Genomic DNA, 16683 nt, shown 5'->3' on the forward strand with positions numbered 1-16683 from the left:
TAAAGTGTCAACCTCCAAATGTTGGATCGCTGTTCAAACGTTCTAACAGCCTGGCTCAATGAGACAGGTTGCCGATAATCGGGTGATCCAGACAACCCCAGGTTTGTGACGGAAGACCTCTACACTGGGGGACAGTGAATGCATCCACAATGGTTGTGTGAGGGCGTGGGTGGGGGAGAGGTTAAGTACATCAGCAAAAAACCTATTTGCGGGACCAGTACAGGATTACACTGCATGGAAACTGTCTCGATTATGAACCGACTGTTGACGACACTCCTGCACAGAACTTGGCTATACCACGTTTGCCGACAAAATACACTTTGTACAGGAAAATCCGTGAAAAGCGCCACATCAAACGCTAGGATTATCACAAACATTACCTTGCTGCGTTCTGTCCTCATTTTCTGCGTTCTTCCCACAGAGCGTGAGGAAATGCTTAGAGAACACTGGAACACTGGTCGTAAGCGACTCGTCTCCCAACAGATGGACCCTGGTCTTCGAGGAGAATAATAATCCTTGCGTTTGATACAGCGCCGTATCACATCTTCGAGACGTCTCAAAGCACTTCACAGGATATACTGTAAAGTGAGTTGACTGTAGATTTTGTCGGCGAAACGCGGCAGCCAAAAACGCACAGCAGCGACCCCACAGTCGTGGATTGAGTGACCAAATTATTTTTTTTTGAGGGATTATTATCCCCGGAAAAGCAATCCGCCATTCGACTAACAACCGGGTTCCTACTTACTGCTAGGTAAACAGAGGTGTATGGAGTAAGGAAACTTGCCTAACATTTCGCCCTGCCTGGGAATAGAAGCCAGGGCTCTCGCTTGCGAGGCGAGTGCTCTAACCACTGAGCTACAGGACGAGTGTGTGTGTGTTGTGGTGGTGGGCGGGGAGAAACAAAGAATGAAGGCATTATCCAGTATTGCAGAGACACAATTGGGTATCCTGTAGTCCTGAAGGGTCTTGGGCTCTGCAGATGGATGTTCCCATTTGTGAAGGTGACCTCTCATTCCTTTGAGATAACCTGGAATTCCCAACTTCAGTCAATTTCTGGGTCAAAAGGGGACACCCTGAGGTTGATGTACCAACATATTTATTATTGGAAATGCATCATTACAGATTGACTGTGAACACCTCCTGACCCAAATATATATATACCTCATTACTGACTGCGCCTTGGGACGTCCTCCTGACATGAAAGGCGCTATACAAATGTAACCTTGTTGTTGTTGTACTAAGGCATCGTCTGTCTACAAGTGAGCTGATTTGCTGAATGAGCCCTGAAATTCTCCAGTCCCAGACAGACTGCTCTCAAGAAGTTGAGATACCAGCTTCATTGATTTCGGACATGCCCATCCATGCAGTCAGATGCCTCCTTAAGCTATGGCTCTCGCTCCTACATCTAGCTCAACCTCTCCTGCCGATTGCAGGGTGCAGCTTACAACAAATTCTCCAACATTGTGCATTCTCAGCGTGAAGCAGTGATCAGGCAGGTTGCATTGAGTCGTCGAGAGTCCCATTGGTAACAAGGCTGGATTTTTCCTTTACCCAGCATAATTTTCTATTATTCCAGCTATCTTCTTCCCTCCCTTCCCTGGGAAGGCAGTGTCCAACATAGCCGCCCAAAGCAGGCCCAGCTGAGACCAGCAAACCCAGCATAGCTCGACATTACCATCGATCTCTGGGTCTGTAAACTGCAGCTACATCTGCTACACCCAACTTCACCCGTACCTGTCAGAGAATGCACCAGCTCAGACGTTTCTACATCATAAAGGTTGGCAGTTCTGTCCCAGGATGCCGTGACCACCTGTTTGCCCCCAACCAGCCAGTCAGCTGCTATGACCACACCCTGATGACTCTTCAGTGTCGTTGATGGAATTCGGATTGTCGGGCATTCATTGGGACCCTCGGCATCGCCATCTGCTTCATCTTTATCTGAGAAGTCAACTTCATCCTCCCCAGACACTTGCTACGATGGAAAGAAGAGAGAATTGAGAGCACTTGAAGACACAAGATTGGACGCAATGTAGCAGTAGCTGATGTGTGCAGCAGGTCATAAAGACGAGTCCAACTGAACACCTGCGACACCATGTCAACAACTACTATGTGAACACGTACAGAAGTCTGATACGCCAAATCGCATGTTCCAATTACAACAACTTGCACTTATATAGCGCCCTCCATGCAGTGTAGTGTCTCAGAGCGCTTAACAGTGGGGGAGCCTGACTCCGAGCCAGGGGGTAGGTGGGAGGAGGGGGTGGCCGTAAGAGGAAGGTCTTCAGACGGGACTTGAAAAGGAGTAGAGAGGGGGAAAGGCAGAGGGATTGAGGGAGAGCGTTCCAGAGTTCCGGGGCGTAGTGGCTGAAAGCGCGACCTCCGATGGTGGGGGGGAGGTTGCGAGGGACGAGCAGGAGGCCAATGCCAGTCCATTGGAGTCGCTGGGTGGTGGATTGGGGAGTGAAGAGGTCGGAGAGGTAAGAAGGTGCCAGAGAGGGAAGGGGACATTGCGACATAAAGAGCTACTATTACTCACGCCTGACCACCTACTCATTTCATGAAAGTTCTGCATAACCACTTCCCTGAACACCATGGGCAACCTTCAGAATAATAAATAATTATCCTAGCAATTGATATAGCACCGACCACATTAAAACACCTCAAAGTGCGTCTGTTTTTTTCCTCTGTAAAGAGTAGTGACTGTATTCGCTGGCAAATAATCATCAAATAATAATCCTTGTATTTGATATAGCGCCTTATCATGTTGTCTCAAGGCGCTTCACAGAATATGCTGTAAAGTGAATTGACACTAGATTTTGAGGGTGAAACGGAGCAGCCAAATGCACACAACAATGTCCCACAAACAGTCATGGAATGAGTGAGCAAATTAATATTAGTATTATTACTTTGGAGGGATTATTACCCCCGGAAAAGTGATCCTCCAAGTGACTCACAGCCAGGTTCCTACTTACTGCTAGGTAAACAGAGGCGTGTGGAGTAAGGAAACTTGCCCAAGGTTTCACCCTGCTGGGAATTAAACCCGGGTCCTCTCGCTTGCGAGGCGAGAGCTCTCACCACTGAGCTGCAGGACTCCACAACCCATTTCATTGTTCAAAACTGGTCTCTTCACTCGATAGCCAACATTTCTCCCAACAAAAAAATCAGTGTGTCCCAATCAACATTTGATCAACTCACTCTTTTCCTGATATCCTCCAATAGTCAGACAGGTGCTTATTCAGATTTATTTGCGTCTTTTTTTTTGGAGGGGTGGGGGGTGGGGCGGGATTTGCTTTTGTTGGGAGTCTGCTCTGCAGATCCATCATGTGCGCAAAAACAAATTAATTTCTTCTCCCAATTGAGACTTGCATTTTAAACCGATGCCCTCCAGTTCTGCTCCCAGAGTGCAAGTCAGATAAGGCTGATTACACTACTATCTACACCACTCCAAACATTTTATAAATCTGAATTATGTGCCTCCCACGATTGTCTCTCTCCTGATGAGAAGTTCCGCTCAGTTAGCCTCTCTTCTCTCTAGGCGTGGAATCATTCTTTTTGCTCTTTTATGAACCCTCTCTAATACTTCAATGCACTTTGAAAGGTTGCCAAGGTTCCAAACAATATTCCAAAAATGCCCCCTAATCAGTGATCTATACAAGGTTGGAGTAACTTATTTCACCTTAAAGTTAAATGCTCCGAAAATTCAATAGGGTTTGATTAAATTTGTCGTCAGCCACCTTAACACCGACCGGAAACCTTCAGTGAACAATCAATAATCACACTCAAACACTTTTCTTTCTCTGCAAACGGACATTTAATTTTGCACATGTTCGCAGTTCGCTTCCCAATCAGTATTAACTTACAATTACATATATTAAAATCCATTCGCAGTAGCTTATTGCTTTCCTTCATCTAATAGACGAATGGTGCTGAGGTGGCCCCTGGGGGGGTTGAGAGGAGGGGAAGTAAGGGAAGGAAAATCTTGCCATCAAAATAATTGAAAAAGAAAGATCAGATTTATTAAATGATCCTGGAGTGCATTTACTTGACACAGAAAACGTTATGCAACCTTTACGAGGTTTAAAAGCAACTTTACTTAAGGTCCACGCTGGATAAAAGACACTTTCTGACAACCCAAGAAAATGCAAGACACTGCAAAGTGGATGAATTATAGTATATTCTGTGAAGTGCTTTGAGATGTCTAGAAGATGCAGTAAAGCGCTATATCAAATGCAAGAATTATTATTATTATTATTATCGTGGAGTCCTGTAGCTCGTGGTTAGAGCACTCGCTTTGCAAGCGAGAGACCTGAGTTCAATTCCAGGCAGAGGGCGAAACCTTGGGCAAGTTTCCTTACTCCACACAGAGCCTAATAATAATCCCTCCAAAACCAAAAACAATAATAAATTGGTCATTTTCAATCTACGACTGTTTGTGGGACATTGCTGTGCGCAATTGGCTGCCGCGTTCGCCCACAAATATAGTCAATTCACTTTACAGTGTGTTCTGTGAAGCGCTTTGGGACGTCCTCCTGACGTGAAAAGCGCTATATTAAATGCAAGGATTATTATTATTATTATTATCTACTCACTTTAAAGAGCACACAAGGCTTTTGGGAGGTGGAGAAGGATTATCTTGTCACACCGCAAATCATATTCCGACTGCACCCAGTCTCCCACCTAATTGACTTCAAGATCCTCAATCTCACCTACAAATCCTTACACACCCTCACCCCTCCCTAACTCAATCACCTCCCCGGGCTCTCTCTTCTGCTTATCCCTCTGCTCGACAAACTCAGGCCTGTTCCACATTCCTCACGCTCACCAGGCCACCATCGGCAGCTGAAGCTTAAGCTACTATGCGCCCACCTGGAACATTCTCCTTAAATCCCTATACCTCACCCCCTCTCCACTTGTCTTCAAAAAGTTCCTGAAAATCTACCTCTTCACCCATGCTAATGGCCACCTCCATTCTCCCCTCCCTTCTCAGTGACCGCAGTCACTCTAGAGATCTTCGAGACCTCAACCCGATTCATACGGCTCTAGAAAACCCAGGTTGTTGGAAGATGCGTAAACAGTCATTTCCATCCACTCAGGCATCTGTTAAACAAAATGAATTTGTTTGAACAAAGAGCCCCAGGGTTTAACAGACGAAGCAAAGTACTGCTCCCTAAATGTAATAGTTTGGATCACCAAAAACAGGCCCAACAAAGAAATATGAAGGCTTTTTTAAAAGGCGCATACATGATGATTTTTGGCCCGCACAAAAACATTTACTTACACTTGGGTCAGTCACAGGCTGTGGGGTGGGCAATTGTACGATGTATCGCCAGATGTGAGCGGTCTGATCGCCAGATGCTTTAAGTCAAATACAGATAGTCTTAAGAGGTCAATCATTGTAACATCCTTGGGTACAAGTGTTAATATAGCATTTTTAAATTAGACGCAAAAAAAGCTCACGTAAAACAGAAATAACCATTTTGCATCATTAAAAACAGGCAAATAAGCACAATAGCGCTTGGATCCTTTTTGAATTGATGCCATGATTTTGAAGCGGCAACCTCCTGTGGTCCTGTTACTTAACTGACGCTCAAACGAAGGTGCAGGTGAGAGTGCCTCATACCAACTTAGCTGATAACCACGCTTCCATTTACCTACACTGGAACTGAAGTGAAGAGGCACTAAAATGGCTAACGTGAGAGAGAATGGCAAATACACGGTGGTACTATATTGACCCCACATCTCCTGATCACATTTTTAACCTCTTTTCTGGGTATCTGATGCATGCAGAAATCTATCACCATGTTAACCTATTTCATTACACGTAAGCTGGTCCTAAGTAGTGTCGATAGCTGGCTTACATCAAATGCTGAACAAAACGATGAAAACAAATTCTTACTGATTTCTTCATAAGTTTTAATCGTTGAAAGAAATCAAACTTTATGATTACAAATACAATTTTAGTTTATCCTTACAGAAAATGACAGCTACAAATAAGGATTGAATTTTAAATGCAGCACAAAACATCATCGGTCCATTAGCTGAATTTAGGGCTTTAAACCACAATGCGTTTTCAAGACAATCAGAAACTTCTGAATAACCAATTTATGTGAACACGTAGATATTGCCGAAATGGTGATGTGTGTAGACTATTACACCATCTAATGGCTTTATATAATAAATTGATTGCAGCCCCAAAGAAGGGGCACCACCAAAGTAGGTGCAGTTAGTGCATGAAGAGATGTCCAAACAGAAATCAGCTGCTCCCTGAATGAGGACCCAACTTTTTACTTGATGCGGATGATTCTTTTTGTAGCAACACAATATACCAACATCACAAGCCTCCCTGTGACACTGGCAGATCCTCCCTTATGAATAGAGTTCATAAATGGAGTTCTGCTCTTTACTTGACACAGAGAGGGACGTGTTGTGATTCCAATCACAGCCATAAGCGGATTCTGATTAAGACTTGCTATATAGGACATGGCTCGTATGAACCTTTGTGCTGCCACTCAAAAAGCCTTAGAAAGATAAGAATGTGATCAGTGGAGAAAAAGAGAAAAGGTTAATTGAGCTAGTCCCAAGGTGATGTGTTTCCCCGAGTAGCCTATTCACACATTCACATGCTGTGTGCCCAAAAGTTATTTAATTCTGAACTATCTGTCCTCTTCTGAACGATAGATCGTAATCAAATTTAACAGGTCAGTTTCCACTGGGCAAAATGTTTAGTAATTGTCATCGTCACACACTAGTCTGCTCGGTTTAATTTACTGCCTATTATTTAAGATGGGGAAACATAAATATTATACCCATACCGTAAGCATTTTGCTACGTGTGATGTAAGATTAAGAAACAAGAGTTCAGTGTTTTCCGGATGTAACAGATGGTCTGAATCTGCCTTCAGACTTTCTTGAGAAATCACGAGCATGCTTCCCTCACATAGTTTAAGAATCATCACGGTCAAAGTGTCGCGATATGCCACAGTATCACACTCATTTCGCCATTTTAAGCAGATTTGATGCATTTTATACATGAAACACTCCCCCATAGCGTACCTGTGAGAGCAACTTGTTCTGAAGGATGAAACTTGATAGAATTCACTAAAAAAAAAGAATATCAATATATCTCAATTTCTTAGCACTATCTTTTTTTAGAAAACAATCGTTTTAAAGCTATTTTAACCAGAAGCTGGTTTAATACAGTTTTTTTTTAAGTCACATGCAGAAAGCATCAATCACCATGCTTTAGAAAAACAAAACAAAAACAGACGTGAGTTCCACGTAAGCACATCAGGGACACATGACAATTTAAGAATAGTTTTTCTCCTTCACAATTTCTAGAAAAGCTGAAATGCCAATGCTTCTAGTTCAGCACCTCAAGAGACTTTAAAGCCATTCTCTTAACTTGACCGAAAGCATTTAACATCATTGTACTTGTATTTTAACCTCATCTGCTAGAACCAGTTACTTAGACATGCAGTTCTAGATTATCCAACCAAAATCATCCAAATACCTATGCTGAATTTAACAAACTCACCTGACCCAGCATGTCCCATGTATTTGAGAAGACATTTTCCTGTCTCAATGCTCCATAACATAGCACTGTGATCTTTGAACAAAAACAAGACAATTGTCGGTAATAACAAAATCAATTACTGTACTTCTTCCTAAGTGATTGTGCTTTACCAGGTCTAATTATCTCAACAGTGAGCATAGTATTTCCTCGTAAACGCAAGACAAAAACATTTAGAATGCCAGCATCGATATGACTGAAGACGGAGGAGAAGTTACATGACCTTATTAGCATGTACTTAAGGTCCTGCTGCAGGCATATTAATTGATGAAAGTTTCCAAACTTGGGAATAAAGGGCTAGGATATTGCAGAACAATAAAAATATACCACACTGTAGAAGGCCAATTATTTTGTGTCAATGTTTCTCCAAGAAGCCATCCATCCTAATGCCAATTCCATGCACTTTCTAATCTGTTTGTACCTTCTAATACGCTTTGCCTGCATGTGCTTGTCCACTTTTTTGTTAATTGCCCCAAATCTGCTCTAACAGGCAATTAGAACTGGCAAATAATTTTATATCCTGATTACACTGACGGAAGAAATTGTACTGAACCACTCCTTTTACTCCCCTAGTCAGTCTTGAATTTGTGCCCTCTTCTCCTCAAATCCCCGACCAGCAGAAAGTTTTTCTTCCCACAAAATTAATTCTTTTAAACCCTTATCTTCAAGTACCTTCATCGTATCACCGTTCAGCCTTTCTGCTCAAACAGGAAGAGTCTCAATATTTCTAGCCACTCCTCATACCTATAGGTTTCTAGGATCATCCCCAGTGAATTTATTCTGTACTCTCTCCTTAGCTGTAATATCTCATTTCTACCGTACCCAAAGCTACATTCAGCAGCAACCATAACCAGTGTCATACAGATTCATCATCACTTATTTACTTTTGTATTCAATGGCTCCATATGGAAAACCCATAATCTTGTTTGCCCTTTGAACAGTCAATTTCCACTCGTAATCCCACTTTTAACAAACTATGCTTTTGTACCTGGAAGATCTCCCACCCCTGTTCTTCCATTCCATCCCGCCAGCCAGGGTATAATATCCCTCCCCATTCTTTCTCCAAAAATGCACCACTTTATTTTTTAGTGTACTGAACTCCATTTTTTTTTAACAAATCTGCCCACTCCGTAAACCTGTCATTATGTGCCTGGAGTTTCCTGCACTCTTCAAGTCAGCCGCGTGTCTGATACAAGCAGAAACCTAACGCCACGCTTCAGAGTACCCAAACCAGACCGAGAGCCACCTACAAATAGAAATTCCTGTGTGTCTGGAATGCAAGGCTCTGCTTGCCCAATTCCCAAGGCAAGTGAGTCAGGGCTAACGCACTCTTAACTTAGATCAACTTCCTGGGTGTTGGATGAAGATGGCCAATCTCAGGATTGTATTGACGAGCCTAATTCAGACCAATGGATGAATGGATCCTGGAGACTTTATTTTAGATTTTAAACATTTTCGAAAAGGGGTATCCGTTCTAGCAGGAACCCCCTCGAAAACGCTATGTGCGGTTCGAATCACAAGCGCGATGCCAAATGAGCAACCGCGAAACGGGTAAAAACGATTCCGCGGACCGAGAAGGTGACGCTTGAATCCGATCGCTCGTTTTCATAGAAGAAATGAAACGTTTCGTAGCCCCCTACTGAGCGTTTCGTTTTGCGCAACAATCGTTTCGCACAAAGTGACGCTGAATAAAACGCGCCCTTGTGAAACGTGCGGGAACCGGGACTCAATCCCAGTGTAAATAATCATGGCAAGAGGTTAGGAGAACATTGAGATAAAGGTAGAATGTTACCAGCTGATGCTGTGCCCAGCACCACAGGCTGTGATCGTGTAACGCTGACGTCCCAAATCCCATCCCTGTGTCCTACGTACTCTTTCACCAGCTGACAGACCGCTCTTGAAGTCGTCGTCTTGAAACTCGACACAATCTTGAAAATAAGGGTTCACAACTTTTCAGGCTACGACATTAGTCGATCTACGGCACGCAAGTCTGTGTGTGTGTGTGTGTGTGTGTGTGTTTGACGGCAATTTTCAGAAGCCAGCCAACCTCATCTCAGACACGGATTAATTTATTCAGAAAACGTTACTGGTTTTCAACAGCGATTTGCACTGTTTTGCGCCAAAAAGTTCAGTTCCCCTTGATAAATAGTTTGAGACAGATTCACACGAGAATATGTTTGGATGTCCAAAATACCTTCGTCAGTGTCGGGACCTGTGACAAGGAATTACTTCAGGGGCTAGTATTTTCTAAAAAAAAACTTTGATATATTCCGAGTACACTCACGCCCTGAAGCAGAACTTGAAATTAATCAGTTGAACAGTCACAGCTACAAAAAGACAATCAGGAAGAATTGCCACTGGATATATTTGGCCTTTCAGAGGAGTTCGGTGAAATTAATAACAGTTCTGCATGGTGCTTACACAGAAACTGCAATTGAATACCTCTTTACTACTGCATCTCACCACCATAGTTCTGTGTTATACACCATATAAAATCAAAGTAACCAAAGGATTGCAAAGCCACATTGTTCAGGCAGGTGATGAAAAGGGGATTGGAGTTATTGCTGAATGTTAAACACTGCCAAATATGCACAATGTGTAGCTCTGCTTGTTTTTTTTGCTTCTGATCAGAATTAGAGGATCGAGTGGCAGCAGCACAAAAAAAATTGTAGAACCTGCATTTTTCTTTAATGACAGTTGAGTTCCTGGCTAACAATAATCCCTCCAAAAAAGAAAACAATAATAAATTTGTCATTTTCAATCCATGACTGTTTGTGGGGACCCTGCTGTGCGCAATCGGCTGCCGCGTTTCGCCCACAGACATACAGTCAAGTCACTTTACAGCATATTCTGTGAAGCGCTTTGAGAAATCTAGAAGATGTGAAAAGCTCTGTATCAAATGCAAGGATTATTATTATTATTTCTTCAAATGATTTTAAGACACAAAGTGCAACCATATCGCCCTAATTCAGTGTCATTGCTTTCAAGTGTTAAGTTGCTTTGAAAAGCTCTGTTATGTAATCGATGTGATATAAATGCAAGTTGTTACAATGGAATGATGTACAGATGAACCATTAGATGTTTACATTAACTGAAACACGAGACTCCGACTTTACTCAATAAATTCCTGAATCTCAATCAATGCATTTTACTTAAAAGCTTATGAAATAGGCCCAACTTTTGAATGTTCTTGGAAATGGAAATGTCTTGTTGTAAATTTCCAATAATTTACAAACCTAGAGCACATTTTTCACATTCATTAATATTCGCTGAATAAATGCCAAAAATGTTTTTCTCAATAAATATTGAGAATTGATTGATTGATTTTATTTGGGGGAATACAAAATCTAAAAAAAAAGGGGAGCTTTACTCAGTCAGTCAATGTTGATATTTAACGCTGGTTCAGCTGCCTGAAAAACTGCACAGACAAACTGAGAGGCACATCAATGCAGTGTGTAAAGGCAGAAATACACCAACAACACAGAAACAACCCCAAGCATATAAGCCCAATTATATAATAATAATCCTGGGATTTGATGTAGCTCCTTATCACATCTTCAAGGCATCTCAAAGCGCTTCACAGGATATACTGTAAAGTGAATTAACTGTATAGTTTGTGGGCAAACCGCGGCAGCCAATTGTGCACAGCAGCGTCCCACAAACAGTCGTGCATTGATCGAAGTGACCGATTTATTATTATTTTTTAAAAGGAATATTACCCCCGGAAAAGCGATCCGCCAATCGACTAACAACCGGGTTCCTACTTACTGCTGGGTAACCAGAGGCGTGTGGAGTAGGGAAACTTGCCCAAGGTTTCACCCTGCCGGGAATCGAACCCAGGTCTCTCGCTTGGGAGACGAGTGCTCTAACCACTGAGCTACAAGACTCCAATTCAGCTGCTGTCTGGGATATGAAGTCCGAAAACCTTACTTTTTTATCTGCCAAAATGTGGGTTTCGAGGAGGTAGTCACTGCAAGCTCCTAAGACAGTGGTTTATTCAGAAACCGCACATAAGAATTAAATATACGATTCCCTGATTTTCACACTTTCAACAACCAAATTTCGATAAAATCAAAATTGATTGACCAGCCATAACAAATGTCCAGCCGATGCAGTCAGCTGCTTCTCTGATTAACTCAAGGCAGCCGTCTTGTCCTTCAATCAAGCAGTCTAGCCTCAATTTCACGCTACTGTGATCTTGCGTATTCATTAAATATTCACTACTTATTTCATTAATAATTGGTTATTAATCTTGAATTCTTCAACAGTGCAGTTTAAATTTTTTTTTAATGCTTTAGGCATTTCAGATTTCACATGCTGATTTCATGGAATAAACAGACAGGCTTTGTATCAAGGCAGCTTCAGCTAAATCTTGATACCTTAACATGTCCAACTGTTTTATAATTCCATTGTATTTCTAGTAATAAGCAAAAATATTAAAAGAAAATTCTACGATTGCTGACTTGGGGTAACCTGTAGAAGATAATTCACAGAAAAGATACCAATTGAATGTTATTTTCCACTATTAAACAGATTTTTTTTCTCGAAAAAACAGTGTTATTACATACAAGATTCACAAAAAGTTTGCCCGAAATGACCAGCTCATGCTGAAAGCATTCTTTTTATTAGAACAACAAAACGGTCCACAAGTGCAGCAGTTAAAAGCACAAGTCTCGTGTTAGAAAGGCAAAGGGCACTGGCAATAAATGGATACGGAAAATTATCCGTTCATTAAAAATACATAAAGGGACCAACAAACCATTTGAAAGACCTTCATGTGAATTAGTCAATTAGTTAAAATACACACACTCAGCATTCAAGTGTTATTTGATGCTGCATGTCAGTTTTCAGTAGCAAAGATAGTGGCTTCAATTGACAGTAATTTTAAAAGAAATTGAATGGATTAAATGTAAAATAAGTTTTTTTTGGGGAGGGGGGAATAAGTCTCAAGTTAAAACTATAATTTCTGAGAAGTCCCAAGGCTCTGAACTGTCAGGAATTTGGACCCGAGTGGGGAGGGAGACGTGGGGGACGGGGGGGGATTGGGATCAGTGGTGAGATACTAAGTTCGGTGAGACTAATGATGGGATACTTCGAATTTAAAAACCCGATATACAAATTAATGTGTTAATTTGTTGCTATTCATTTTAAGATTTTCTCTCGTCACATTTGACTCTGTTTAAAAGAAATTAGACCCTGAAAATTAGATCAGGAGCTTTACAACAATGAGGATATGTTGAAGCCTACACATTGCACAAAATAGGGACTGATCAATCAGCTGTCTAGTGGATGAAAAACACCTTTTATCGTTAAACTTGATATCTTAGTACAGAGATGTGGGAAAGGGGGGAGAAGACCAAAGCCAGAAACACTCTCTCTCTCTCACACACCCACAGGTCAACACTACCACTGTATGGCAACATCAGGCACTGCAGAAAGAAGACAAATGCATGAGATGTTTTCAGTGAAAAATGATCAGTCCTTTAAAAATCACACTGGACGAGAGCCATTCCTACATGTTCGAACTAATCCCACTCAGGGAGAAAGGGGTAAAAAAAAAAGTTGAAGGTGAGGGTGGCACAGTTGGAAATATAGGCCTTAAGTTGGGCTTTGAAACTGGAACAAAAGTCTACAATACACACTCACGCACCACGTACATACACACACACACACACGATACACGTGAATATTTATAATTATTGCTAATCGGCTCTCTATCAGCAGCGGCAAGTTGCATGCACGCATCTACAAGGTCTGTTGGACAACTTAGCTTCAAGTTTGGACAACTTAGCTTCTTCTGTACTGTTAGTGAACTACATAGCTGTCGATCAACTTAACATTTTACAACAATCCTTTTAAAATTAATCTCGAGGAGGCAGATTTATTAATTTAGGTTCCATGTACTCTGTGTTAAGGGACCATATCTTTCTCTCTCCCCCCACCGCCACCCCACCACCGTTTGAAAGAAAAGTTGCTGGCACAAATTGAATGTCACATAACCTACCGAACATTCACTTTACTTAGGAAAACAGGAATAGGAAGAGGCCATTCACAGATTCAGCCACTCAGATCATCAAGCCTGTTCCACCGGTTTATTAGATGTGGGCAGAGTTATTAATCCCACTGCCCAGTACTTTCTCCAAACCTTTACTACCCAAGGAGCTACCAATTTCTGTTTGAACACTACATTGATTCTACCTCCACAGCTGGAATGGGGCAGATCATTCCACGTCTTCACCCGCCTCTGTGTGAACAAATGCTTCCCCGGCCTCATTTCTGAGTCGGTTCTGATTTTAAGGTTACGCCTTGCACTCTGTACGAGTGTAGAAGCACCTCCTTACTTTTTATATTCCAGAGGTCTTGTGATAAAAGAGGGCGCCTTTCATTCCCTTCACACAGCACCAGTTCACACAGCTATTTCTTTGCCCTGAAAGCTCCCTTGATTTGGCTAATGCCATGCCACTACCCGGGCACACAAAAACATACTCAATGTCCAAACCAAATTAATTTTCTATAACACAACACGAATGCAAATGAGCTGCCTCGAAATTAGGTGTAGCTTCTGCTGTGGACTTGCCTCTAAGGGACGCTGGGTTAGAGATGCCTGAAATCCATTTTCATGCAATTATCAGACCAGATATTGTCATCCCATTTGTCTGGGTCAGATGGGACCCCAGTTTCCAGAGGTCAGAATGTAAAGTTTTAATTCACTGTGCCTCGCAGTTTGGGACAAGCTATTAGTAATCCCAATCATTCAAATTACATCAAGCGTTTGAAACAAACACAGGCAGACCATGCCCATATTTTAATTATACAGAGGAAAAGACGATAAGAATTTTCTAGCAGAGCAGAAAACATATCGACCAGGCTTTTGTCCGTGCATTTCTTGAATCGAAATGCAATTCAATTGTGCGATTGTTTTTATAGGTATTCCAAGCACAGATTTGGGATTAGTAAAAAGAGAGCACACCATTATCAGACAATTAACACCAAACACTTTGAAAGGTATCGTCAGCTTAGCCAGTTTTTTTCCCCCTTCCTCCCACTGTCGATTTGTGATTTCCGCAGAGAAGAAAAAGACTGAAAAAGAGATCAAACCTTCAAAACCAGGCAGATTCAATTGTTAATCGGGTTCCCGAATACTCACAAGGTTACCGACGTAGTATAACTGCGTCATAGCTCAATCCAAAGCATTTTCACGGCACAAAGGAAAACAAATTTTTGAAGTGCGCGGAGGCAGCCTCGGTCATCGCTACTGCTCATGATGCAACATGCAGATTGCTTCGTTGGAATACAAAGCGATTACCCAAGAGTCTCCACCCCATAACTCCCAACTTCCTACGTTGAAGTTGCGTGGTCCACCTTGGAAAGAATTTGACCTCTACATCGTAAGCAGAAGAGAAGGCTGAGGTTGTGTTGCTGGCTTGGTTGGAATATCACACATCTCTATAAAACGGCTACTATTTCCAGACTAACAAAGCACAGCGTATTTGGTTCAAGCCACCTCCCGAGTATACGTGATAAATATTTCACACGCAAAAAGAAAAAAGAAAAAAAAAATGCCGAAACACCCCCCCAACCCACCCCCACCCCAAACTTTTTAAGCTTTCATGAAAAATATCTTCATTCCGACCATTTAATGTTAATTCGTATTTCCTTTCAATCCAGAAATTCTTCATGCAGCATCAATCAGAGATTAAAAACTTAAGAGAACAATTCAATATTGATGCGTAAAAGCTTCTACGGTTTTAAAAATAAGATGAAATATTAAACTCTTCGAGAGGATACAGAGCAACAGTGTTACCTTGCTGGTGGATGCCTTGTAAGTGGTCTTCAGTTTCTGAGATAACTGACTGGTACTGTGGCTGGCTGCACAAATGTAAACAGAACCATCATCAGCTGGGTGATGGGAGCTGGACGCACATCCAGCGCTTTTCGAAGCAAAGCTAAAATTCATTTCAGAGCCTTAACGGCGGGAGGGAAAAATAAAAACGAGAGTTGAAGCGCGTCACTTTCCTCTCAAGTCGAGCTGGTCGGATTACTTGCAGCAACTGTTATGGCTGAAGAAGCCAATTCCTAAAAAGCAGATGTGTATTTGGTGCGCGGGGAAAGACAGCGATTCGCATAAAACGTGTGTCCTTCTGCTCCGATGCACCTTTTTAAAAACCCGGCACTGCAAATAATTCAGCAATGGTTAAAGAATTTTTTTTTCTCTCTCTTGCTTTCTAAATAAAAGTTTAAAGCGACGTGAATTCGCACATTTGTCTAACAGCATCGTGCTTCGCATCATAAAGGACTATTTCCTCTTCGGCACTATTTCCTCTGAATACGGTTTGGGCTCCCGACGCGCTTGAACAGTGTGCGACGCAAGTTTTATCGATGTTGCGGAAAGATGCACCTGTTTGCAGGCAAGTAATCGCGCACAGCATCAGTGAAGGAGACCGTTCAGGAGAAGTTTTCACGTCACAACATCAGACATAAAATTCTGATGGTTAATAAACTGCATTTAACGTCATTACCAACAGTGTTGGCGTTTCAAAATGCAAAGGTAAAATCACATTACATTTTTTACTTAATTACAATAAAACTACATTTAAAACACAATAAAAAAAATATAGGAAGTGACATTGCTGAAAATTGAGTGTTTGAGCATTCCACACTACTGAGCCAGTCCAGAACCTTGGAGTCTTGTTTGACCCTCAACTATCCTTTCTATCTTACATCCGAGCAATGACCTGCTCTCCCTTCTCCCACCTCCTCAATCTTGCCCGGCTCCGCCATTGTCTCTCCCTCGAGCCTCATCCGTGTATTTATCACATCTAGGCTCGACTACGCCAACTCCCTGTTTGTCGACCTTCCCAACTCTTCCCTCCACGGCTGCAGATCATCCAGAACTCTGGAGCTCGTGCCCTCTCCTGCACCAGGCTCCGTGACCCCCATCACCCCCACACTCACCCGGCTCCACTGGTTGCCAATGCTCCAGAGGATAGAGTTCAAAATCCTCGCCCTCGCCTTCAAGGCCTTCTACAGCCTTGCTAAACCCATCATCAACACGTCCGCTGCCTCCGCTCCTCAGGTTGTGGCCTGCTCCACGTCCCCTGCCTTGCCCGCCCC

At 42.3% G+C, this 16683-nt stretch overlaps 1 protein-coding gene and 1 non-coding gene across 3 annotated transcripts in view; both read right to left on the reverse strand.

Moving 5' to 3' along the window:
- wdr37 (WD repeat domain 37) overlaps positions 1 to 16683 on the reverse strand; it is a 65909-nt gene that overhangs the window by 22370 nt on the left and 26856 nt on the right. The window contains exons 5-11 of one of the 2 annotated variants that reach the window (XM_042346292.1): positions 15374 to 15438; positions 14876 to 14950; positions 9362 to 9497; positions 7534 to 7605; positions 7053 to 7097; positions 5279 to 5355; positions 1735 to 1972 (exon numbers count right to left, since the gene is read on the reverse strand). In XM_042346292.1, coding sequence (XP_042202226.1) covers positions 1735 to 1972; positions 5279 to 5355; positions 7053 to 7097; positions 7534 to 7605; positions 9362 to 9497; positions 14876 to 14950; positions 15374 to 15438 — 708 coding nt within the window. The remainder of the gene's footprint in view (positions 1 to 1734; positions 1973 to 5278; positions 5356 to 7052; positions 7098 to 7533; positions 7606 to 9361; positions 9498 to 14875; positions 14951 to 15373; positions 15439 to 16683) is intronic. The other variant, XM_042346300.1, reaches the window with a different exon arrangement.
- Positions 11385 to 11456, reverse strand: trnag-ccc. Its single transcript has one exon. It is a non-coding gene; the product is annotated as a tRNA-Gly (tRNA).

This window comes from Callorhinchus milii, unplaced genomic scaffold (assembly GCF_018977255.1).
Source record: "Callorhinchus milii isolate IMCB2004 unplaced genomic scaffold, IMCB_Cmil_1.0 Scaffold2, whole genome shotgun sequence".
Lineage (NCBI taxonomy): Eukaryota > Metazoa > Chordata > Chondrichthyes > Chimaeriformes > Callorhinchidae > Callorhinchus > Callorhinchus milii.